General features: G+C 45.0%; 1 protein-coding gene across 1 annotated transcript in view; it reads right to left on the bottom strand.

Annotated features, from left to right (window-relative positions):
* Positions 1-24,420, bottom strand: part of POLR3G (RNA polymerase III subunit G) — a 236,657-nt gene extending 212,237 nt beyond the window's left edge. Inside the window, exons 1-2 of the mRNA XM_086962996.1 lie at positions 24,279-24,420; positions 5,660-5,789 (exon numbers count right to left, since the gene is read on the bottom strand). Of these exons, the coding sequence (XP_086819122.1) occupies positions 5,660-5,789; positions 24,279-24,392 (244 nt within the window). The 5' untranslated portion in view covers positions 24,393-24,420. The remainder of the gene's footprint in view (positions 1-5,659; positions 5,790-24,278) is intronic.
* Between the last annotated feature and the right edge of the window lie 1,990 nt (positions 24,421-26,410).

Below are 26,410 nucleotides of genomic sequence, written 5' to 3'. Positions count from 1 at the left end.
CTGGGGAAAGCTACTAGCCCCGATAAACTTCCTTTATAGATATATCATGAGCTATTTCCCATCATTAAAGCCGACATGTTGGCGACATTTATTGCCGCTCAAGCCGGACACCCCCCTCCATCGTGGGATGATGCAAGTATAATTGTATTTAAAAAAAAAGATAAGCCTCCGCTACTTCCTGGGTCTTACCAACCTATTTCACTTATTAATGTAGATGCGAAATTATACTCTAAAATCCTTGTGAACCGGCTGATTCAAGTCGTACCTGCATTAGTCTCTGAACAACAACATGGTTTCCTTCCTGGCCGTGGTGCGATCAACCATATACATCGCGTTCTCGCAGCTTTGGATTATGCTGCTGTAACTCGTATGAACGTTGGTTTGGTGTTTTTTAGACGCCGAAATAGCGTTTGATCGCGTTGCATGGCCATGTTTATGGGCAATTTTGGAAAAAATGGGATTTGGACCCCGATTTATATACGCTATACAGGTTATGTACAGACACCCCAGGGCCAAGATCTGTTTGTCAGGCCAGGAATCAGCATGTGTTAATATCACTCTGGGTACACAGCAGGGCTGCCCATGCTCGCCGCTATTGTTTGCTATGTACATCGAACCACTTTGTATATGTTGAGATGTCGCCAACATCTGTAAATCTATGGTGCTACCTGGGGGCAGTATACGTGTATTAGCTTCTGCTGATGACGTTGCTGTTATAACATCCGATCCAGAATCAGCATTACGTGAGTTTGAAAATTTAACTTGAGAATTTGGTAACGTGTCTGGGTATAAACTTAATATCCTGAAAACCCAGGTTATTTACTCTACAGGACTTTGTCTTAATGACTGTTGTGTTACCCCGGAGGCTAAATACCTTGGCATTAAAAATCAGGCTATCGCTTCAAGAGCTGGTTATGGTGAACTGGCCAGATACATTACAATCTGTTAAAAATCAGTTGGAGAAACTCAAATGTTTACATCTGTCGCTGGTTGGGAGACGCAATGTCTTAAAAATGTCTATTCTGCCTAAAGTGTTGTACTATTTCCGGTCGGTACCATTGGAGATACCTGTACTACAACAGAGGAAATTGCAATCTATAGTTCATAGGTTTTTATGGGGCTGGAAATCTCCGCGTAGGGCTTCTAAATTTATGACACTTCCACTTTTGCACGGTGGGTGGGGTGTTCCAAATTTTGCATTATATTATCTGGCTTGTCTTCTGAAAAATATTAAATATTCTGTGATTGGGGGGACTCCACCTCTATTTGAGAGCCCTGATATTTTTTTTCTTTTACTTGGTCCTCAATCACGACAAATGCTGCTTCGTTTTTTAGAACCTAGCTATTATAAAAGAACCAGGTTCAAATTAGTATTAGCGGCCTTTAAAGGATGGCGGTCAATTCGGAAGATTATTTCTTTGGGACGCATTAATTTCTATACTCCATGTAACTCTACAGAATTGTTTCCTCTAATATTTTGGGATTGTACTATGCGTACATGGGGGGAGAAAGGCATGGTGTCTCTTGGTTCTATGGTTAAAGATGGTACAATTGCTACATTTCAAGAGCTGAAAGATATATATACACTGTTTCTCAGCATGACTTTAAGTATTTACAATTACGTAGACTTTATCCTTAAACATCAAAGTATCTTACTGATATGTCCCAATGACTTTATTGAAATACTTAAAAAGCCATCACGAATAGGGACTTTATATAATTATCTGTTGAATACACAGCAGGACGATATGGGGTCACAGGAGTCTAAATGGTGTATTTGATTGGGTATTCCTGTAGTACCCTTTCAAGACTCAATCTACACGGCTGCTAAAATCATTCTGTCTGCCAATTTACGTTCACAGCACTATAAAACTTTATTTAATCTTCATCATACACCTTTTAAAATGCTGAAATGGGGTAATGCTTATAATGGAAAATGTTTTAGGTGTCAATCGGACCTGGCGGATATTGTGCATATTTTTTCTGATTGTTCAGTTTTAAAACCTTTTTTTTCATCTATTGAAAAATTTCTGTCACATATTATAAACTGATGTGGTTATCTCGAGAGAGCTGATTATGTTTCGTTTATCTAATGGCACTGATTTTTTTTTAGGCTATCATAAAAATAGATATCTTCTATTCATGGCTATGGCCGTAGCTCGCTTATGCATTTCTTCTATGTGGCTGAAACCAGAAGCACCAGTATATGAGATGTGGCGGACAAAGTTCTATAATGTTTTTTATTTAGAATATAACCTATATAGTATTAAATCACTTAGGAAAATGCAAAGGGGGATTAAAATTTGGCAGGCAATGATAGATCATTTAGGCCCGTTAGAATGACCTCTGTCCGACTGTCTATGATGGTATTGTTTCCTTTACTGTTTCTTTTTTTTCTCTTTTCTTGTTTATCCGCACCATACGTCTTTATTTATGATGTCCTGCTATGCTTTAGTGTTTTTTGTATTTGGCTTTGAACTGAACTAATAAAAAAATTAAAAAGAAAAAAAAAAACATTGTACATGCTTCATCTTTGGTTGTTGGTGAGCTTTGAACCAGTATAATCTGAGCCTCCGGTCCGGACATAGAATCGAACATTTTCTAGCATATGCGACAAGAATTCTAGATTCTATTAAGGACACAGAGGTGAGGATTATCCCACCCGGTGGGACAGGTAGGAGTTATATCTCAATTGTCATGATGTCATATCATTAGGTTTGACACGATTGATTTTTTCCTCCCTTGATAGATTCAGATATAAAGATTCTATGATATTCAACCTGTTTTTCCTCCCTTGATAGATTCAGATATAAAGATTCTATGATATTCAACCTGTTTCTGATTTCAGGAATGGAGTAGAAGCAAAGCTTAATTCCCGGGATTCTAATCTTGTTGGTGACTTCTGGGCCAGTTCATGTAAAGTCGTCGCTTACGAAACACAGTTACGTGGATGTTGCTCTCTGTTGAGAGCTGGAACGGTTTCCGTTTTTAGACTGCACTGATACCGGACTGCTTATTGCAAAGAAAGAGGCAGTAAGCTGGTGCCTCGCTATTCTGTAGACATTGGACACTTCTAATTGGTGATTTATGGAGGCGTGGATCAAAGCCTCATGGGTTTGTAGTATTGAAATGTTTTACTGTTTTGATTGGCTGCTGTTAAAAGAGTAGTAAAGATTGAGAAGCATAATCCTCGCCTCCATGTCCTTAACAGAATCTAAAATTCTTGCTGCATATGCTGGAAAACTTTCTATTCACCATAGCAAAATGGGGCCCTCGTTTTTAAAAATTATTTAGTCCTCGCTTTTAAGTGGGGTGACGTGTCCCGGGCTCTTCTTTAGACTTTTGCATTGCATGGATTCCTCCATTGCAGACGAGGACATGCTGAGTGTGGGATAGATTACATGGCTTGCGTCAGTTCTGCTATACTTAACTCTAGGACAGGAGTGTTTTACCAATAGGGACAGAAACTTTTTATGCCTCGTCTTCTTCCCCATATGTGTTGGCAACTTATGTTTATTAGAATTGAGTGCATTTTTAACCTATATTGTGCTATTTGCCTTTACCGTCAGCAACCTTCCAAATCATTTTGGCATTCCCTTCTCCAAGCTGATCCATTTGGCTTTTTGCACCTTTAGCCTGACTTGTTTGGCCCTTACTTATACTGCAGATACTGCAATTTACAGCAATATTTCCAGTTCACTCATGACTCGAGAACTCCAGGCCATACGTGTTTTCCCACAAGTATGTGTCTGGTGTTGACATGCTTAAGCCCACTGACCTACAACTGCTCCGTAAGTCACATGAGGGAGTTCTTTTACCTCAATAGTACTTTACACTTTTTCTGTGTATCCCTAATACTTTGCTACATGATTGTTTTGAAGGAATAGCTCTATGCTGGAATCCCGGGTAATATGTTTGTGTTGAGGAGATATTTTTACTGGATGTATTCAAACCCTAAGTCGAACGAGTGTTTGTATATGCTTCTACTACTTTATAGGATCTACTATGTGCTCTCAAATGTAATCCGTACTGATGACGACACCAAAATTGCTGTTTTAAGACAACAATATTTGGCTGAAAGACTCTTTAAGACAGCCAGTCAGGAGCCTTCTGAATTTCTTTAGTCGCAAATATATGTTTATATACTGCAGATATTCTTTTGATGTTATTAGTTTGCTGGCCTTCCGTTGGTCTACCGCTTGTTCTCGCATCGTGTGACCACTCATTGCACAGAGCACTGTGGTTATTGTAGACCTTTGCTTTTAATCCATTATTAGTTTAACTAGGTTTTACTTGTATGTATGTACAAATACAACTTCTCTCATAAAGTATGGTGGCCCTAAACTGCTGTGTACAAGTATGTATAATTAGATAGGAATAATTGATATCTCAAAATTGTTCAACTAGTTTCCTTATTTAGTGATAGCTTGTAGGATATTGTTCTCATTACACATTCTGTCCTTGTCATTATTAAGGACTTGGATGTATTGCTTGAAAGGGCCATCAGCCCAGACAAACATTCCCCTTAAAGAAATGGTGCACTTCATCATTTGAAACAAATGCTAGACCAGATCTAATAGCTCTCTAGCAAATTTACAACCAGATTTGATAGCTGTAGGCTATTGCATAAGCGATACAGAAGGTTGGCTAAGAGGCAGATTTCAGAAGTTTTGGAAGGCCTTTTGCACATGATCTTAAATTAAAAGATTATAAACTGGGCCAAATCTACAATAATGCCCTTGACCATGGAGTTCTTGAATGCCCTCTACAGAGGGATGCAATCTCAGCAAACTACTAAGAGATTCTAGTGAGTAGAAGCACAAAAGATATAGGAGACGACAATAAAATAGCTGCTGGATCGATTTTGCTGTTGAGTTTTAACGGGGTAGCCCAAGCAATACTACCCAACCGGGGTCATTATTACAGTACAATAGAAAGGCGGTCGTCGTAGCACTGGTTACAAATAAATAATGAAAAGGCATTCAACCACTCTTACTTTTTGTGATGCGTGAGTCAGATTTCCGAATCTGAAAGGCATTGAATGCAATATAAAGTCAAAGCGTTTATTTGGTCTCAGGGTCTCATAATAACATTGGTTGAGACAATCTTTCAGCCTCTTCAATAAAACAAAAATAAAACTTCAAGAAAACGATAAAATATTATAACTTGCAAAATTACTGCTACCCCTTCACTAGCAATAATGTACCAATGTGTACCAAAAGGGGAGGAGATTTAAGGCAGGGTCCCGACTTTCCACATTCAGTATGCACTTAATGCCGTGCTGACAGAGAGAACCAATATTGACTTCATTTATGCACACATGCTTCCTGTTAACGTGTTAAAACTGCACAGAACACGCGGAGCTGGAACAGCCAGTAGAGCAATAAGCACTTTTCTGTCACTACAATCATTTCACACGGCCCTCGAATTTTCAGCATGCCAAGTTAATATTTTGCAATGCAGCAGATTATCAATTACCTTTTTGAAATACCTGGGCCTCGTGATATGGAACTGCAGAATATGGGCAACGCCGTACAGCTCTTGTGTTGCTCAGCTTGTAAGCTAACTGAACGTGTTTGCAGACAGTTCTACGGTACCTTTATTCAGTAGTGCGAATGGGAAATAGAAGGATGCGAGTAGCTGAATGTTGTTCACATACTTTGATCGTCGTCTGGTCTGGAGAGGAAGTAAGGCATTCTTTTCATGGTCCCTCTGAACTCTTGCTTCAGTGCTAACATGTAATTCTCATCCTCTCCTGTTTTTGGTGCAATTGCCTTGAAATTTGTAGGCTGTCAAAAGATAATAATCAGTGGAAATGATACACTCGGGACTGAAGCAGTTTGTCGGTTCTTTTGTGCCACATCCAGCATTTATACAAGAATTGATTTGGGCATCAATGCATAGTATTTTCACAGCACTTGAATATTAAAAGAGGGCCTCAAAGCGACATTCTTCTCATTTGCACATTTAACAATGGCGACACATAAGTAGATGAGATCTTCAAAGGTGTCTACCAAAAGTTTAACCTCTTCACAGTTTTATCCACTGAAATTCCATTGTGAGCGCAAAGCTTCTAAAATATTAAACCGAATATTGCCGAAGCAATCATATTACAAATTATTGGATTGACAAAAGCATATGAAAGGATGGCACGGCCTGCAGGAAATACTAAAGCAGACTCCCTCTCGACCTGTACTACTTCTCTATAGGCTAGCTAGAGCTCTACTGGCTGTCCATCATTGAAATTGTTGAATCATAAACAGACATACTAATATTTACATTTTTAATATGTTTAACAGTTTAGACTTTTTCATATTATTGCACAAAGGTAATCTGATTATACTAAGCTAAAATCATGTTTGTGAGACCACAAATTATTCATAAATGCAAATGTACAGTTCTTTCGCATTGTAATACATCAAATAATTTTTCCTGTCATACTGAAACAAATTAGGAAACTATACATATCTAATAAAACAAATAGTGACATAGGATATGCCCCCTATATCCAACCATATATGATCATTCTAACCTCATACTCAGCAGCACGCTCTCACATCTCAAACAAACCACCCAACCACGGAAACGTAGACCAATGAAAGTAACGGAGAGAGCACTTCAACAAATATCCGTAATTGGGTTGGGAGTTCAAAATAACCATGTTTTGGTGGGATTAACAATTCACATCCACCTTCATCAGGAACACCCATTTATCATTTTTTAGGTGAGTGGCAGGGGGTATCTTTGAATGAAAAAATATAAAATATCATATGGGCTCGCCAAAAATATCCGTGAGGAACATGAAAAGAATTGTGCACACAAAAAAGAAAAAAAAAACAGATGAATGCACTCACTATTAATAGTGGCAACACGGCCTTATAGCCCTTATTTCCAATAAATATCTTCAACTAAAAGCGGCCGTGAAATCAAAAGATGTATTCTTAAGATAATAGAAAACGTAGAACCGCCGAAAGTTGTCACCTATGTACACCAACTACTTCATTTTCATGCGGGACAGCCATAGAGCTCTAGCTTGCCTATAGAAAAGAAATAGATGGTCGTGAGGCGGTCTGTTTTAGTATTTTTTGTCTCCTCCCGCCCCCCCCCCCACCACCTCCTGGACCCATAAAGTATTTTCAGAGGGTACCTCTCCTCATATAATGGCCTGCGGGACAACAAGGTGGTGAATTCTGTTTAGGCCTTCCACCTGCCCACCAAAATAATTTTCCCAACGAGGAGCACTGATCAGGAGCAAGCAATTAAACCCTTCATGGATGTTTAGAAATAACCACTTAAACTCACTCAGTTAAAGCTTGTCAAACGGCGTTGTTAGACACGCTTTCTGTATATTTTTTTTCACTATTTTTATTCATTACAAAAGGTCTTCGGTAGTGCCAGACGTACAAAATGTAGTTCGCTTGATTGTAATCCCAGAATGCACGTGTTTTGCATATGAATATTTTGACCAGAAGTATAAGCAAGGTACAGCAGGCTGGCAAGGTCCAGCTACAATTATTTTTTTTTACATCTTAGCAGTTCAGTAAATGCGTGAAACATCAATCCGTAGGAACCACCGAGGTCTCTTTAAATGGAATTTCCATCATACTGCATGGGACTTAGTCCAACCCTAATATCGATACTGTCACGCTGAATATTACTGGAACAGTTTGGTCGGAACCAAAAATGCTTTCCAACAGCGCAGGCAAAGCAAGAGATTTTGATGATACAACACAAGCTCCAGGACTGCAGTCTAAGTCCTGCAACGAGAAGTATTTCGTGATTTTTGTAATATGGCACGCTTTCAATGAACGGATTGCACCAGTTGCGGCCGGTGTCAGAGGAAAGGAGAGGGGAGGCGTGGGGGAAGACGATGAACAATGAAAAAAGATTTTAAAAACTTGCCTGCAGCATCACCATCCTCTCGTGGCTCCATTGCAGACAGACTCCTAGACTTCCCTGCAGCCAATCCTGAAGCTGCTCTCATGCATGAGAGCAGTTTCAGGATTGGCCTGAGCGCCGATGATAAGCGCTCCCAGGGATACTGGGAGCCTGTGCTTTGCTGTCTCTAACCCAGCAATGCGGCTGGGTTGGAGAGAGCATCAATGGGCATGATGGTTTGCTTGGCCTGAGACAGCCAGCTAACCAGTCATGTGCATTGATAACCATGCACACCACTCCCAGTGGGTGCCCGTTATACCCATGGTCCCGCCCCCAAGACTTCTGTAAACAAAATAAAAGTACAATAAATGCTGGGTTATCATTTTTAATATTACTTTACACTTCCGGTGGGTGGGGGCAACGCTGCTCCGCCATAGCAGAGGAGCCACCACTAGAATGCCGCTGCCCGCGTCCCACGCAGGGGGACATCAGCAGGGCAGCCCTCCTAGTGGCCATTAGTCGCAGCCACCTCCGTTCTAGGCTAAGAGGGGAGGCACCGGGAGCAACGCCAGCCCCTCCCCCGGGGGACACCAGTGACGCTCTTCCGGGAGGGCTCTCCTGTGGGGGTCGGGCCGGGTACTTATGACAAAGACAAAGACGAGACTCTCTGAGGAAACATGCTGACCATTCTGCAAACTCAATTGACCGCTACCCGGGGCCCATCACTGAGCTGACCATGTGATACAACCTCAACTGTGACAAAGAGTCACACATCAATAAGACAACCTAAACAGCGACTATAAAAATAATTCGAAATGAAGGTGGAGTAATGAGGCTACTGCCTCGGTATCCAAAAACTCATCACTGTCAGAAGGAATCTGACAGACGAAAACAAGACAGACAGCTTGAGATCAGCTTCTGTTGCTGTTCTCTGCCCGCCTGCCGCGCTGCACCCTCTGCTGTCGTCCTCGTCAGGTAAGGTATGCGCCACGCTCTCGTCTCCCCCCCGTCCCCGTCCCTGGGCTAAACCCAGGTTGCACAGGGGCCCTGTGGTAGGATACCACGGGGGGGGGGGGGGGGGGGGGAGAGAGGTGGCCTGAGTGCGGAATGCTGCGTGCGGGCAGGCGGGGGCCTTGGCGGGTCGTTAGGAGCGCGGTTGGGGCGGCGGGGGGCAGAACAGGAGGGCTGTTCAGGGATTGGGGGCTTGCTTAAATATGGACGAGCCCTTATTTTGCTGGCACCCGACGCTGCAAATCACTGAGGTTGGGGGCAGGCATGCGTGCAGTGTTGCGCCCGCCGATAACCCCCATCGTGCCCGCTCCCCCCGTTCAAGGGTTTCGCAGTTCGGCTGGGGCGACACGCTATGGGTGGGAGACCGAAATAAAGTCTGGTTGAATGGAAATGGACTGAGAGATCCATTATACAGTGCTTTGGTATACTGAGGTATGCATCATACAGTGCTGTGTTATACTTAGATGCTCAATATACAGTCCTGTGTTACACGGAGATGCACAGTATACAGGGCTGTGTTATACTGAGATGCACAGTGCTGCGTTAAATTGAAACGCCTAACATGCAGTGCTGTGTTCTACTGAGTGGTACGTGCTATGTATATTGAAATGCAGTGTGCAGGTCTGTGCTCCACTGAGACACAGAGCGCTGTGTTATACTGAAATGCAGTGTCAGCGCCGAGCTGTACTGAGATGCACAACAGCGCTGTGTTATATCCAAATGCCCAGTGTTGAGAGATGTGCTCTTCTGAAACGCACGGCGTTGTGTTATATTGAAATGCACAGTTTTCAGTGCTGTGCTCTACTGAAATGCACAGCGCTGCGTTATATCCAAATGCAGTGTTCAGCGCTGTGCGGTACTGAGATGCACATTGCTGCGTTATATCCAAATGCACAGTGTGCAGCTTTGTGCTCTACTGAGGTGCACAGTGCTGTATTATACCCAAATGCCCAGCGTTAAGCGCTATGCTCTTCTGAAATGCACAGCGTTGTGTTATATACAGATACAGTGTTCAGCGTTGTGCTCCAAGACACACAGTGCGTTGTTATATACAAATGCACAGTGTTAGCGCTGTGCTCTATTGAGATGTACATTGCTGTGTTATATCGAAATGCACAGTGTGCAGTGCTTGCTCTTCTGAGATGCACAGCGCTGTGTTTTGTTGAGATGCAGTGTGCAGCGCTGTGCTCTACGGAGATGCACAGTGCCTTTTTTATTGAAATGCACAGTGTGCAGCGCTGTGCTGTACGAAGATGCACAGTGCCTTGTTGATTGAAATGCAGTGTGCAGCGCTGTGCTGTACGGAGACGCAGAGTGCCTTTTTTATATTGAAATGCACAGTGTTCAGCGCTGTGTTTTCTCAGATGCACTGGGATCCTTTCCAGCCGTTCGTCTCTTCCATTTCTCGGGCCTCCTTCCGCCCCACACATTCTTTCATCTGCTCAGCCCTTTATCGAGGCTGTTTCTGCCCCCGCCCCGCCATCTCACCGCAATCTCCGTTTTGCTTTGCTGTGACCCGCCACGGGCTGTAAGTTCAGCAGAACCTGTTCACCGAACCTCGCCTCGAAAAGAGCACTTTGGCATCTACAGGTGGCTGAAAAGAAGTGATTGGCTGAGAGGGGCACAGACGTTGAGGTTACAGCACCTGCACCACGTGACACGTGTCCTCGAGGTGGCTGCTGGCACCCAATATGTGGCGAGACAAGGCCCTTAATGTGGGGGTCTCACCAAAGGAAGCAGGGTCCATCACACGTGGACCACGTGACATGCCCTGGAGGTAGCTCCAGGCACCCAAGATGCCGGGCACAAGTCCTAAAAAACAAAAAAAAACGGGGGGGGGGGGGGGGGGGCGCTGACAAAGTAAGCAGAGAAAATTGATACCCTCGCCAAATTCCCATGCTTCCATCTTAACTGGCACATCTTTACATATCAGCATAGCTGCCAAGGTTTCAGATTGCTTTGGTGTGAGATTTCCATAATTTCAGTGTAATTGGGTGACATTCAACGACGACTATGAGTGACACTTTCTCGAGATCAAAAATCAAGCAATGAGGAAAGGCGAATAATAAAGATAAAAAGATAAGAAATTACTCATTTGAGCAACAAAAAACTGTTAAAAGATTTTTAACCTGCTGCATAGCACCTGGGACTAAGGACACTGCAGGATGGATGAGTGGATGTGCCAACCTTGCAAGACCCACCACAGGGTAGAACTGCTCGAACGGTGTGACGATGGGTAACATTGAAGTGACAGTCAGTTACAACTGTAAAGCGAGTGTAAATTGAATTTGAAAACAGCCCCATAACTGGTTTCCATCAATGAAGCAATACATGCCCGCCAAGGCTTCGTGGTGAACAACTAGAATAGCTCACTGTCGCCACCTTCTGGCTATCTGCCAGATGGTGAAATAACACTAGTTTGCAAGCTATACCACGCCACGTTCACCTCCTTCACTCAGCATTCACCCTGGTAGTTTTTGTGCCATATATAACTGGAGGACTAATAATGCCACATATAACTAGAGGACAACTAAACAGAATAAAACATTGTATCACATTTATTTAATTACACAAAGTTCACATTCATCAGATTAAAAGAACTGAACAATCAGTTCAACATGTCAAAGTTAGAAAAGCCAAAACAGAACAAAGCAATAACTTTCAATATTAATTGAAAGGACAATACAATACTAGAGAGCCACAATAACAGACCAATACAATTAGTCTTGAAGAATTTACACGTCCATTCTCAAAAGATTGTACTAGCATTGAGAGATGAGCTTCGCATTCTCCTTTAAAACATGAGGAATAAAGAGATTGTGTGTGTTGTTGGGGCGTCGAGGCGCTGCGATGGTTTCTTAATTTATTCATCTTTGCCAAGACCAATTGATAGATATCTTTTTGTATTTATTTCAAGTGTTCACCGTAAGAGCTCAAAGGTTGATTGCCTTATATCCATATGGCTCCTCTATCCCAATGAGATGTAGGCCATGCATTGTATATATGCTCGTGTTCCAGTTTGGTTGAATATCAGGCTTGGGTCTCTATGTGGCGCCTTTACTGTTTGCTTCTCTGGGACAATCAAAATATCAGGCAACGAAATCGCGCCAAGTGGCCAAAGCTGCCAACTTTTGTGGAACCAGGTTCGATTCCCGACCTCAGCTCAAAATCCTGTGATCCTGACCAAATCCCCTATTCTCCTCGTGATTTAAAAAAAAAAAATTGTTGTCATATAATGGCCCCGCATGGGGAGCGGCGCGAGAAGTCTCCCCCTGCGGTTTTCGCGCACAATGGAACAGTCCAGGCCCGAGATAGGGAGGGAGCGTCAGGGCATGTTTTCAGCACGTAAATTGTAAGGAGATTAAGCGCAGGAAGCTTAGAGTCGGGGATTTTGCTCTTTTAGCAAAATCGAGTCTCAGAAAGTGTTATTTACAAGTTTTTGTTCTGAGGCATAGGTTGGTTTCAGTAGTGAGTTCGTTTTTCAGCATGGAGATGAGTGAGCAGCTGGTGACAGCTTTGAGAGTTATTCAGCAGGAAGGGAGAGAGGACATGCTGTAGTCTGCGCTTCAGGAGATGCTTCCACCTAAGCATCCCCCACAGAGAAAAGCGGCGAAGGGGGTGAAGTATTCCATTGAGGCTTGTCAGCCGGCTTCTGTCAAAAAAGGAGGCAGGAGAGCTCGCTCATTGAGCACAGGTGTTGACAAGCCATCAAGACCTAGCGTGACATAAAAATATGCGGTGATACGCAGGGCTACCTCTCTCACGCGTCCACAAGCGGTGAGTGAAATTGATAACAGACAAAAAATTTCTGAGGAGAATGCGCAGGTTGCGGTCACAAATATGGGGGCCACTAAGGGTACTACGCAGGCTGCCATTAAGAGAAAAGGAAAAGAAAAAGGTAGTCAAGAAGCTAGCAGTTACCCAAGACAGGTCGGGTGGCTCGGGATTACCTTTGTTACCCCCCCCCCCATGCGCGTTTTGCCCGTTTTTGATGATTCTTGCATGGGTAATGGGCAAACCAATGGGAGTCAGAAATTTATCGTGAGGGGGCGGACGGGCTCTTTAGTGGCAGTTTCCAGTGACAGTAACGATGAAGAAGAGTTTGAGGCACAGACCCTTCAGGTTACCCCCACCTCACGACACGCAGTCAATTACCTCAGACCAGTAGCGGGTTAGTGCAAACAGCAGAGTTTGGCGCAGAATGTCCACCCTCGTCTAAGCGGGGGGGGGCGTGCTCTCCAGCAGGTTGGTGTACATCAGGAGCCACAGGAGGCAAGTGATTTGGCGTTTGACGACGATTCTGACGGCGAGGAGGAAAGAGAGGACGGCGAATTTGACGAAGGAAATGACACATTTAGTTCAGGTCAAGAAGTCAGGAGATGGGATACCGAATACTTATTCCCGCGTGTTCGCCCTTCACAGTATGCCACACCAAACATGAGGAGCACACAAACCAAGAGCGGCAATGGTCAATGGGTTTGGGTTGGGTTGAGCACCCAAGCTCCGCTGACACCACTCAGAGAGACATACTTCCGCAGAAGACTTCACTTTTTCGCGAGGTGCTCGCGACATTGCTGATGCGCAGATTGTTGGTTTGCAGAATATGCCATCTGTTCACGCGGCTACCTCTACTGTATCACCGTACATTGAGGGGCTTGGTAATGTATATCCTAGCGAATCCAGAGCGGATTTTCCACGGTCAGACAGATCTCTAGAGCGGAGCTCTGACCTGGTCGACCTTTGATGGAGGGGTTGGGGACGGGGCTTGTCCTGGTACTAGTGGGGCGCCCAGAGGTGAGGTGTGAGTTTAGACCGGTTAAAAAAGGACAGGCTGGGAAGTTGATAATAGCCAAGAAAATTGTGCATAACAAACAAAGCGTCTTGGGTACGGTTGGTAAAATGCAAAAAAAGAGCAGGGGGGTGGGCAACAACAAACTCTTCTTTATTGTTTCAGAGGTCAAGTGCGGACTCTTCTGCTGTGGAGCTGACACCAAGAGATTATCAAGAGCGGATGTCTCCAACGGAGTTGCAGCATTGAGTGGTACAGCTACCATACGGTAAGCCTCATTGGTGGGCAGTGTAGGATGATGGACAGGATAGAGGGGTGAATGTGCGAACTTTACCTGTGGTGAAAATAGTAGGGGAGAGGGAAGGTAGGAAGAGTGTGTCGTTAGACAATTCAATATCGTCTGGGGTGTTGACATCGCTTGGCGCACTAGGTGCAGGAGAGTCACCTCAGGGGTTAGTCACTCTGGAGGGAGGGCGTACACAGGACGCGGTGTCGGATCAAATAGTATCCATTAATGTTAGACAAAGGCTTCCTTACATGGGCCTTGCGATGCCCTTGGGGTCACACTTATCAGATAAGACCAAGCAACGTATATGGAACGATGAGTTTGTTGACATCTTCAAATTACTCGCCCGTGACGTGCAAGCCAAAGAGGGTTCGAAGGAGGAGGAATGGGAGTTAGCGCGACGTCCCAGGGTGCCTCGTACAATTGAGAATTGGACCTCAGCCTTCCTGATATATGAAAGTATTTATTGCGAAAAATATCCGGAGAGGTCTGTTGCCCTTTATAAGTACATGGATATCGTTAGGAAGGCGCAGCTGCACTTTGGGGATACTCATGGTTGAGCTATGACGAGGAATTTCGAGCCCGTATCAGTATCTGTGCTGAGAAGCCATGGGGGGACGTGGATTCTGAACTTTGGCTTCAGTGGATGTCCACGTCTCACCCATCGGCTACAACGCACACAGCAAGTGGTTGGCCAGTGCCTTACTGGCCCTCTCTGTGGCGTCCTGCTCATGCTGGAGCGGGGTGCATGGGGAAGGAGTTTCACCTCTGGTACGGGAGCCTGTTGGAACTACAACAGGGGAATGTGTACTAAACCAATGTGCCGATTTAAGCACGATTGTTCCCAGTGCAGGGGGAGTCATCCGCTCACGCAATGTGGTTCCTCAGCGGGTGGTTTTGGCGGCCACAAATTTAGCGATCAACAAAGATTTCACGAAAAGGGTGGCTGGGCATTTAGAGGAAGAGGTGCCTCTTTCCCTACTTTTCCAAAAGGCGCCTACACCAGTTAGATTAGCCAGTCTGACACCTTGGTTAGACAAATATCCAGACACTGATGCAGCAGCTCGTTTGTTTTGGGGGTTTCGAGAGGGCTTTAAGCTGGGATATCAGGACCCCCGTCATCATAGGTGGGCTGATAACTTGCGTTCGGCTAAGGCATTGCCGGAAGTGGTCCGTAAAAAATTAGACGCAGAGATCAAGGTAGGCAGGATAGCGGGCCCCTTTCAGCATTGTCCTTTCCCGAATTTGATAGTGTCCCCTCTTGGCGTCATTCGCAAAAAGGCTACCGGCAAATATAGGATGATACAACATCTCTCCTGGCCCGAAGGGGGTTCCATCAATGATTTCATATCAGCTTTGGATACCTCAGTGTCGTACACGACAGTGGATGAAGCGATGGATTTAGTAACACAGATGGGCGAGGGAGCAGAAATGGCTAAATGCGATATCCAATCTACCTTCAGTTTGCTATACAATCACCCTTCTGATTTCGAACTGTTGGGTATGTTTTTTCAGGGACATTACTATGTAGACAAAGTCTTACCAATGGGATGTGCGGCCTCGTGTGCGCTGTTTGAGCTGTTTAGTACATTCATTCAGTGGATCTTTTCACAGATATGTACGGAAGGTGTCAGTTGTCATTATTTAGATGATTTCCTTTTCATATGGAAGGCTAAGACAGGACACTGTACAACAGCACTAACACACTTCCAAACGCTTGCTGATTCTTTAGGGGTTACTTTAGCGCCCAACAAGACTGAAGGACCTAGTACGATTATGACTTTCCTAGGCATTGAGTTAGATACCATACAGATGACAGCGTGGCTGCCACAGAGTAAGATTAGTGAGATCAAAGCCTTTTTGCTTTTGGTTCTGGACACACACAAGATTGAATTAAGACAAGTGCAGCGCTTGTTAGGCTACTTGAACTTTGCGTGCCGGGTGGTGAGAGCGGGGAGGACTTTTGTAGGCATTTGTAGGCATTTAGGCATGTCTTTATCGGGCGCCTCTCTCCCACAGCACAGAGTTCGCTTGACTGAAGGTATCAAAGAGGATTTGTGGGTGTGGCTGTGTTTTTTGGACAGTTTTAATGGCATACCTTTGCAATTCTTGGACGAGAATGTTGTTTCGCAAGTCCAAATATATTCTGATGCTGCTGGATCGAGTGGTTTTGGAATTTTCTGGGAAGCAAGGTGGTGCGCCGAGAGTTGGCTGGAGCATTGGAAAAATCAAGGCCGAAGCAGCGCCTTTTTAGAACGGTTTCCCCTAATTGTGGCTTTGTTGGTTTGGGGTCACAAATTCCAAAACAGATCTGTGTTTCGCGTAGATAACACAGTCGTAGTAAATTTGGTGAACAATCAGAAGGCCAAAGATGTGAGTGTTACAATTGTTGAGGATGTTCATGCTCTTGAGTTTGCGTTTCAACATGATCTTCAAAGCTAAGCATGTCCCTGGGGTTAACAATTCCATTGCTGATGCTCTTTCCCGCTCTCATTGGCAGAAGTTCCGCGAGCTGGCGCCAGGGGCGGATATCACCAAAACGAATGTGCCACACAACCTTTGGGCCCTACGGGAATGAGGATCGTACTGCTAGTAGAGCAGTCAATTGCCCCTTCGACTAGAAGAAGTTATGTACAAGCATGGCAGGAATTCTTACACTATACACAGGTGGTAGGCGGGTCAGGACAAGCTGGAAAGGAGAGTGGTAACATTTGTGATTTTGTTCTTACGTTGATAGATAAAGGGTTATCTCACACGACCATTGCAGGAAAGCTGTCAGGTTTATCTTTTTATGGTCAACTGTTGTGGGGTTTCGACCCAGTTGATCATAGTTTGGTTAAGAAAATGTTGAGGGGACTCCAGAGGAGGACAGTTAAATTTCAGCAGCTGCAAGCTCCCATTACTTTTGAACTATTACAGCGGTTATTGGAGCAGTTGGATTTGTTTTGTTATGATCTTTGGGAAGTTGGCGTTTTAGATTGGCCATGATTTGGATGTTCTTTGCTGCGTTCAGGGTTTCTGAAGTGCTGGGAGCGGCGAGAGACAGAGGTTTATGCGACACAGAGATTTCAGTCATGGAACACAAGATAGACATATGGATTAGGAAGTCCAAAACTGACCAGTTGGGCCAGGGTACATGGGTCTTTCTGAATAGCAGTGGAATTTCAAATTGCTGCCCTGTACAAGAAGGGGTTACATTTTCTTCTTTGCATACTTTTCAGCAAGGGCACATTTTCATTCATGAGTCTTGCGACAAAATAATGAGTACACAATTCTTAGCAGTATTGCGGAGAGCATTAACGTTCTTAAGAGAGAACCCGCAATGTTTTGCCACGCATTCATTTCGTATAGGGGCAGCAACGGAGGCAGCTAGGTTGGGACTGGGTTTAGATGTCCTGAAGCGTATTGGCAGATGGAAGTCTAGCTGAAACAAACGATATGTGCGAAAATAAATGTGTTGGGATGGTTGCACGCTTGATTGCACCGGACTAATTTCTATTTTCTTTCAGGTACTGTTCAGGGGGTGAATTCGAGATTTAAAAAGCAGACGTGGATGGTAGGCCATTCATTTGTACAATGGGGAGCCCTGTTTGCAGAAAAACAGATTTACGGACGATCCCTTGGTATTCCTAGCGCCCAGCATGAATTGGTGTGGAAGGTAAAAGGAGGTATGAAATGGAGTGAATTGTTCCCAACGTTAACACAGATGTTCCACGTAAGAGGTTGCCCGGACTATCTTCTTATCCATTTAGGAGAGAACGATTTGGTGAAATTATCGGGTCTCACGCTCATCAAACAGATGCAACTGGACTTAGCGGTCCTCAAAAAAAATTGTCCGACGACTCGCTTAATATGGACTGAATTCATTTATAGACAATCATGGTCACAGGCCAGATGTCACACTGCGGTTGAAAAGGCTCGACGAAAGGTGAACAATGCAATGAGGGTATTTTGCAAAGTCATGCAGATCGGGGTTATTGTACATGAGAATATCACAAGCAGTGAAGGTCATCTCTTTAGAGATGACGGAGTACATCTGTCACATTTGGGCATGACTTACTATTTGGTTGAGATTAGGGATATGCTGGCTCAGGAATTACAAGTCAAACTGTGGTGCAACTCTAAATTGTGAAGTGATTTAGTTTAGGTAACTAGGTGGGGGCCAGGAAAACTCCTTGGTTTTCCTGGGTGGCATAAAACCCTCGGGGAGGAAAAGTCTAGAGCGGGCTTCTCCAGTTGTCAGTTAGCTAGGGGGACTTCTAGAGAACAATTGAGGGGAAAGATGGAAAGAAAATGTTGGGGAAGTTATTTTAAGTTTGAATACAAGAAAAATATATATTTGATGGTTTCGGTATCAATTCGGATTTATAATAAAACAAATGGTTTTGTGTTAATTTGCCAAATTACATGTTATATCAATGAACGGTTATCTGATGGGAAATTCATATATCCTGATTAAAGTGGCCTTTTATGCTATAAAGAAAAAGAGTGGTCTTGATTTTGTGGGCGAAGCGCTCCAATGCCCTTGGGCTAAGCTCGCGCTATATAAAACGGTGATAAAATAGGGAGGGATTCTTCCTGCGGGATCGCACCCAGGCGGTCCGGCTGGGGGAGTTCACGGCAACTCCACTCAAGATCACTTGTGGTGTTCCCCAGGGTTCCTCTCTCTCCCCTCTTTTGTTCAACCTCTATATCTACCCTCTTATTTTCGCACTCCAGCAGCTGGAGGTCACTGTATACAATTATGCAGACGACCTCCAGCTCGTCTTCAATCTTTCTTCTTCTTCTCACTCTATCTCTAATTTTCAAACCATTATGATTTTCATCAGGGACTGGATGAGCCACAAACATCTGAAGTTGAACCCGGATAAAACCGAGCTGGTCCTCACTGGTGGCTCTTCCAGTCCCTGGAACTCTTCCTTTTGGCCCTCTTCCTTAGGCTCCCCTCCCACTACCTCTCCTACAGTCAAGACCCTAGGTATTAAAATGAATAATCACCTCACCCTCCACTCACAAATCAGCTCTGTCGTCTCTTCTTGCTTTCTCATTCTCTGCACTATTCGCACTGTCTCCCGCTTCTTTTCCCCCTTGGCACTAAAGTTGATTATGTCTGCTCTCGTGATCTCCCGGCTGGACTATGCCAATGCCCTGTACAACGGCATTCCGGCCTACAGCTTACGAAAACTCCAGCTTGTGCAAAATCTGGCGGCTCGGTTAGTGTACGGCCTTCCCCACTCCCATCATTCAACTCCACTACTGAAGGCGTTACACTGGTTGCCTGTTCGGCAACGTTCACTCTTTAAAACCGGTTGCATGGCTTTCCAGGCACGCCAGGGATCAGCCCCTGCCTTTATCTCCTCCTTGATAAAGGAATATGTCCCCACCAGAGAGCTCCGATCATCTTCCCAATCCCTGCTACAGGTACCCCGCTATAAGAGGAAAAAGTGGGGAGGGTCCAATTTCTCATTTTTGGCACCCACTTTTTGGAACTCCCTCCCCGACCATCTACGATCGATCAAACGCTACTCCCTCTTCCGCAAGGGCCTGAAAACCTTTTTGTTCAGTCAAGCTTTCCCACAGTAAATTTTTACTCTTCTTGTCTCTCTGCTCCTGCTTTCTATGCCTCCTAAGCATCAAGAAACTGTTTGGTGTACGCTGCGCTATACAACTATTTTAAATTCAAATTCAAATTCAGGGATAAAAGAGTCATAAGATTACATTTTAAAACTTGTTTCTTTAAGAATTTCTCCTTCAGAATGAAGGAAGAAGATATCACCTGTGAGGAGGTCGATTTATATTTCTCCCGTTATTTGGATAGTATCCATTGACTCAATCTGTTAGTCGGTTCTATTGATAAATGGGCTCAACCCCCGTCAATGCAGTCCGGGAACCAGCGCCGTATGTCCGCGTCGCTCCTATTGTTAGAACCTAAACATGGCAAATGGGAGTTTTGGGCAAACTAGAGAATTTATTCAAATCACACACAGAGGGTTGATCGCGCGTGGGGAGCCCGGGTGACGCATGGCGCGGTTTCTCCGAGCCTTGTGTCTGCTGATCTATTTTCAGGGTAGGCCGCTGGCCCCCCCAGAAGGGGTAAGCAGCGTCTAATCTGCGCATCTTTTCCAGCTTCAAGATGGCAGCAGGGGGCGCAGGCATTGTCTTTGACATCCACCGCTCATCCATTCGTTGACTTATGGTTTCTGTTCTGTGCACGGGCCTCGACCTCCCTGGAAGATTATCGGCACTACAGGTCCATCGAGGGTACGTGGCCCAGATAATAAGGGGCGTGGCAAAAACACAAGTTGCGGACCCTGTCAGTTGACATTCCCTCCTAGTCATCCTCACTACCGTCATTCTTTCGAATTGCCGAAGGTCTTTAAGTGTCAAGCAGGACCTTACGGGATGGTACAATTTCATCACTGTAACTGCCAGTGCAGTTAATTAGTATTCGGCATGAACTAGCGCTGCTTATGTCATTCTAGCCTGCGCCCTGTAGGTGGACTCCCCCCCGCCCCCCCCTACATGCCGTTTTGTTGGATGCTGTCGAATGTAAGGGATTTCCATTCTTGCATGACGGGAACTTCCTGGGGATGACGTGGTGTCGCGTGAGGCAGCGCACAGCTGGTTTGAAGTTCACCATCCTGGACCCTGTCTGCAGTTTTTGCGTCCTATTATGCTTTTATATAAATGCTGACTTTACTCGGAGATGTCAGAGCGCTTCACAATAGGAACAGAACTAATACATGAGAGCACTACAGGTGCACACATTACACAAGCAAACGCGAAGATTCATGAAGCAAAGTGGCTAAGGTAAGCAAACAAGTAAAGAGGTAGCAAACGGGCATTACAGGAGTTGCGTTGGGGCAAGTTATGAAAGCATATAAAGTACAAGCAGAGGTAAATACTGCAATACTGGGCGGACACCCAAACACAAGAATTAATGTTACGTAGGCAACGGTGGCATTGTGCAAAGTACTAGAAGCATAGACAATGTAAGGGGTTGCATACAGAGAGTTACATGAGAATTGTGATGTTGCGTGTTACCATAGAAGTACCAAACACAGGCAGAAGGATATTACTCCAATAAATGACAGACTCTCAAACCACTAGAACACTCTGGGTAAACACTTCCATTATCAAGGAGGATAGAATTTTCTATATTAAAAAGGTCTTCCATCATATAAGAGAGAGGGCATGGTTTAAATTTAAGTGCCCCCGAGGGAGATAACTTTGAGGTCCGTTCAAAGGACATGGAGGAGGAGGTGTTTGTGAGAAGAATAGTAAGGGGACGAGTTAGGAAGGACGCCAAATCACACACTCCTAACTGATTTGGTCATTAGCAGAGTCACCATGTGAATAATTGACTTAGTTTCAAGACGCCACATTGCTGTACCTGGCTCCAAACAGGCTTGACCTGGGCAGCGTGTGGGGCATTGTTGGCCCCTGTATCATTGCAGAGGATAGGGATTGATAGATGGGGGGAGTAGGGGGGGGCAGGGCTTCTAGTGACTGTTTTCTGGCTCTAACGCAGGAACCTCGTTGGAGAACGGCCCTACTCACAGGAAGGGGCCACCTGAACTATCAACAGGTATAAGGGTCGTAGCACACTGGGGCAGCGTGCTAGGGTCGGGGAGACCCATGTTCCCCCCAGTTGTCATTACTGCCCCCGGGGCGGGGTGCACAGGTTACACTCACGAAAGTGATACATTGGTAGTTAACTGGTGAGCCGGGACATGTTAGAAGGGCCCCATCGCAATATTACGAGGTCTCTCAAAAGAACACGCATTCCCTCATAATAATTCGAAAGACGTTTTCTTTTAAACAACTGGTGGATCTCCTTGAAGTAAGGCGTGTGCAGCATGGACCTGGGGTAGCCAGATCGGGCTTGTCTTGGTTGTAAAGTTGATGTGAGGGGCCCGGGGGTGCTGCACCATGGGTAAAGGATATGGTACTGCATCTAGTTTGCCAGTTCTGGATGGGAACATCATTAGCATCAGCAGCTGCTAAATGGATAGCAGTACGCCCAGGTTTGGGGCGGGCAAGGTCAGCTGCTTTGCAGCAGGAAGCCATAATCCGGGTAGGATCAATGTGCACTGGGCAGTCCAGCAAACTATGTGTCAACAGAACCCTGATGCACTGTCGGTAATAATTGCAAGGTTATTGGGCTACACATAGATAGGCCTTGATTGATGCAAGGGGCACGAGTGAGCCATCCATAAAAGGTGCAATCGGCCTTGTCAGTGCTGAAATGGAGGGGGTTGGACACCAATAGGGACACCTCATAAGCGTAATCTGCAGTGATAGTTGAGAGGTTCCGGGACTGACTGATAAATCCAGGACAGAGGCGGCCCTGGCCAGTCAGGATGTTTAGCAAACGGTTAACCCGGAACTACCTATTCGGAGGTCCAAAACAGATCAGGCAGGGCAGGGCGGGGCAGGACGGGACCGTAGGACTACAAGTTTGGGGGGACCCCGGTCATTGCCCTGTGACCAAGGTGAGGGAATACTTGATAATAAGGCCCGTGCGTTCAAGGCAGGCGGCGCTGGCAACCCAATTGTTGTCAGCGTTCCATCCTTCTCCTAAATCGACAGAGTGCGGAAGGTTTGCCAGGTGTGGCTGCGGGGGACATTCATACGTTGCGAGGTTGGCACAGTGCGTTTCCCCGGGATGAGATGGAGCAGCACGAGAAACAGTTTAGAGCAGCGCCTTGCACTCAGGGGGCAGCCTCACAATATTCTTATTATCCATCGGGTGGCCATGAATTAGTCTCCAAGGAAAGGAGGGCACTCATACAGCCCATGCAAATTGACCCTGGGGCAATCAGCAATAGATTGGGGTCATGCAAGCGATGGTGGTCAGACATTGTCCCACGTAGAGTAGCGAGGGGCCAGATCCATAGCTACGGTAGTGTGCTTATGCAAGTGGGTCACCAGGGCCATGCAGAAATTAACGGAACAAGGAGGCCTTGGGTTCATCAGGCATGCAAGTATACAGGCAAGAGTGGAAGGTTATTATGAAAAAGATGGTGTGCATTTGTCCAAGTCGGGGGATATGTTTTTCCTTGAGGTGCAGGAGGCACTTGAAGCTGCAGGATGCAAATTAGGAACTCTGAAGTGGGGGGGCTCTGTCATCGACGATAGCCTCCTCCAGAGCTGTGACAGAGTTACAGGGCGATCTGGAGGCAGACTGGTACAGTAAGGGTACCTCTGCCTGGCACAGTAATGGTGCCTGAGCCAAAGACCGGGAGCCGCAGGAGGTTCCGGGAAAACCACGACGGCGCCCCATTAGTTCGTCGGGCGGTTGGGTGGCCTTACCAACCGGGGGTGTGCCATACCGCTCCGCCCTGAAAAGGTCGGGAGTATAGACACGATCACGTGATCTGGAAAGGGATCTACAAAGGTGCTGCACTGTCCGGGCGTCGACCCACCGTGCTGGCTGGCTCATGAGGCGGGCGTGCAGCAAGGGGCTGCCTGCCCTGGATCGCCCGTAAGATAACCCACGAACGTCATACTTTTGTCGTATGAAAATAAACCTGCAGCAGTTCTTTACCCATAAACAATGTGTCCAGTGCAATCATTATATGGGCAAAATGTGTAATATGTTGGGTGGGAGCAGATGACGGTGTGGGCACTATGCACATTCGATGCCACAGATCTATTTAGGCACTGATTTTGGTTCCTTCGCCAACATCACATAACCGTGGTTCAATTTTTGGTGAGACTGGATTTAACTCCTCACAATAACATGCAACATATTTGGTAATGAGACCAGGTGTAGTGTTGCATGCTTACAACTTGGGGCAGGGAGGGGCAGCTAGATCGAGATATAATATATATATATATATGTGTGTACACACACACACACACACACACACGTCCAGAAACACAGGATGTTTGAGCCTCTAGCCAGACTTGAACCTGGTTCCCCAGCTTCAAGGCCAGACCCTCCAGCTGTTAAGCCACACCCTCTCCCCAAGAGCCATTGCGGTTCAGCAACAGAAACCTACTGCCTGGTCCCTCTTCAGCCTCTTCAAAACATCACCTGATGGGCCACCATGCCAGTCGAGACAGCTACAAGGCAATGGGAGACATTTTATGTGGACAAGGGAAGCTCCCGGTTTCGATGACCATGTGACATCTGTTCTCCGAGACGTACAGGTTCTCTAAACCTTTTTGCTAAGCAACTGCTCATGCTTTTCTGCCTAATGTGTTGCCTAACTGCTGTGCTTTGAAGCTCTACCATTTAGTGCTATATAATAACTGCATTCTAAACCAATATAATCAATTAAAGTAATGAAAAATGTAAACACTTACAGGAAAAAGTGCGGAAGGTTTGTATATCACTTCAGGTAAAGATTCCCCTTTGGAAAAGCCAATTGCCTGGATATCAAAGGTAAAAGCTGCTCTTCCTCGACCCCTCCCCGCCATCACAAGTTGTGCAGTAATAATTTCGCATACAATCTAAAAGAGAAAAAACACATATGAGCAAAAAATGTACAAGACTTAATTTCAAGGTGGAGCATGGTTAGATGCTTTTAAAGACGAGAGCAATTCACAAATGCTAGTGTCACACAGTACTACAAAAAGGAGTGAGATAGTTTTGTAATTATTTTTAGGTCGAGCTTGCTCATCGCATGCGCTGCTCTGCGAGGCATGCTGTATTAGAGTATTCACTTGAAGCTCCGCCCAATCTTGCCCAGATTTTTCATTGGCTTGTGTCTTTGTCCTTCGTAAATGCTTGCATCTGATTCAGTAATCAGCTGGTTAGTCCCTCCATAGTACCCCCGTCTTCATTTGTAACCTCTCACGAGGACTGGTCCTTTTACTTCTGTTGTTACAAAGTCTTTGTTATTTAGTCTGTAAGATCGATTTCTTTTGTGAGTTTTGTTTTACTGCAGGCACGACATGCTTTGCAGCAACTTTCAGCACGCCATGCACACTTCCACTTACCAAGCAGCTGGGGGAATGGCAGCTGCTTCTTTGGAATGCCATATGTCTCGTATTTAGGAGACTTTGAGCTATTGGCATTGTAAATGACAATATCTTAAACTCACAAATGCGACACCTATTGCTTTACAAATATTTTTTTGGAGGTTGTTTCCAAGCGCCACGTCATGCTTGCACTTGAGGCCACACCCCTTTCTTTAGACGTGTCTTGTCTAAAGAAAGGGGCCGTGGTCTCTATTAAGTGCAAGCGCCGCATGGGGCGCTTGGAAACAAATAGTTGCAATTCAAAATGTCTCGCATTTGCGAGAATTTAAGCTATTGACAGTGCCAATATCTCAAAATCTTGTAAATGCGAGACCTATTGCGTTACAAATGCTTGTTCTTTGTTTTCTTTTAGTTCAGCTCATACGGGTCAACATTGAATGATAACTTATACAAAACATACTGAACAAATAATTTATTTCAGGATGAAAAGACGACATTACTCGGACCTTTCCAGTCTGTTAAGTGCACCCATTTTGTAGATGCAACTTTAAAACGAACTTTATTTAGAGATGGGACACTTTGAATGTCCCAACAGCGGGACAGGCATATAGATGGCGTTTACATTTAGGTATACTACTGTAGAGCAACATGTATGAGACGATTATGATGAAAAGGAGTAAATATATGTGATAAAGAACGATTTATACACATGCAGTTATTTGAAGCTACTGAGGAACTCTGCGGCTCAATAGAGAAAAGAGGTCAGAGACAGTGTTCACTCACACAAACAGAGAACTGAGGGACAAGAGGATCTTATGGGATGAGGTACATGCCTTATATACGGTTCACTCCCTTTGATGCTAGGGATTTTTTGGCTATAGGTAGAATAAATTAAAAATATTCTGGAAATTAGAAATCCCAATGCATAGCATATAATTTATTGCCCCACAAAATAAAATAAATGATAAGCAGTTTAACGATATCCTTAAGAGCCCATGACAGCACTGATAATGCACTTCTATGGGGCAGTAGCAAATACACGCCTGCTGTGGGTGAAGCACATTAGTGAACGAGGGAGTGACTGCTGAAGCAGACGCTTAGTCTGTCACTGCGTAGGCAGTACCCACCTACCTTTCAAAAGGTGGGACAGAGATACTCTTGCCAGCAAATATACTAAGTGTCTGTAACCACCTGCAGGGGAATTTCTAAAGGTTCCATGGATTGGCACTATTCTCCTATACTCATGTCTTTTTAGGAAGTCTTTCAGATTGTTGGAAAAATGTTAAGTTAAATACAAAAATTATTGATTTGTTATTAGCGGTTGCATTTCAGCAAATCACAGCAAATTGGAAAGACTCTTCTAACATCTCTCACAGGGCATGGTGGTATGCTGTATGCCATAATCACAGGTTGGATACTTCCTTCGTATACCCTTTACATATGGCAGCAAAACGGTTGGATCTATCGTCACCAGTCACATTATATTAAGATGCAAGTGCCAGCCGATCTTTTCA

This window comes from Lissotriton vulgaris, chromosome 3_1, assembly GCF_964263255.1.
Source record: "Lissotriton vulgaris chromosome 3_1, aLisVul1.2, whole genome shotgun sequence".
Lineage (NCBI taxonomy): Eukaryota > Metazoa > Chordata > Amphibia > Caudata > Salamandridae > Lissotriton > Lissotriton vulgaris.
Note: the sequence above shows the minus strand (reverse complement) of the source record. Positions and strands in the feature narration are given on the sequence as shown.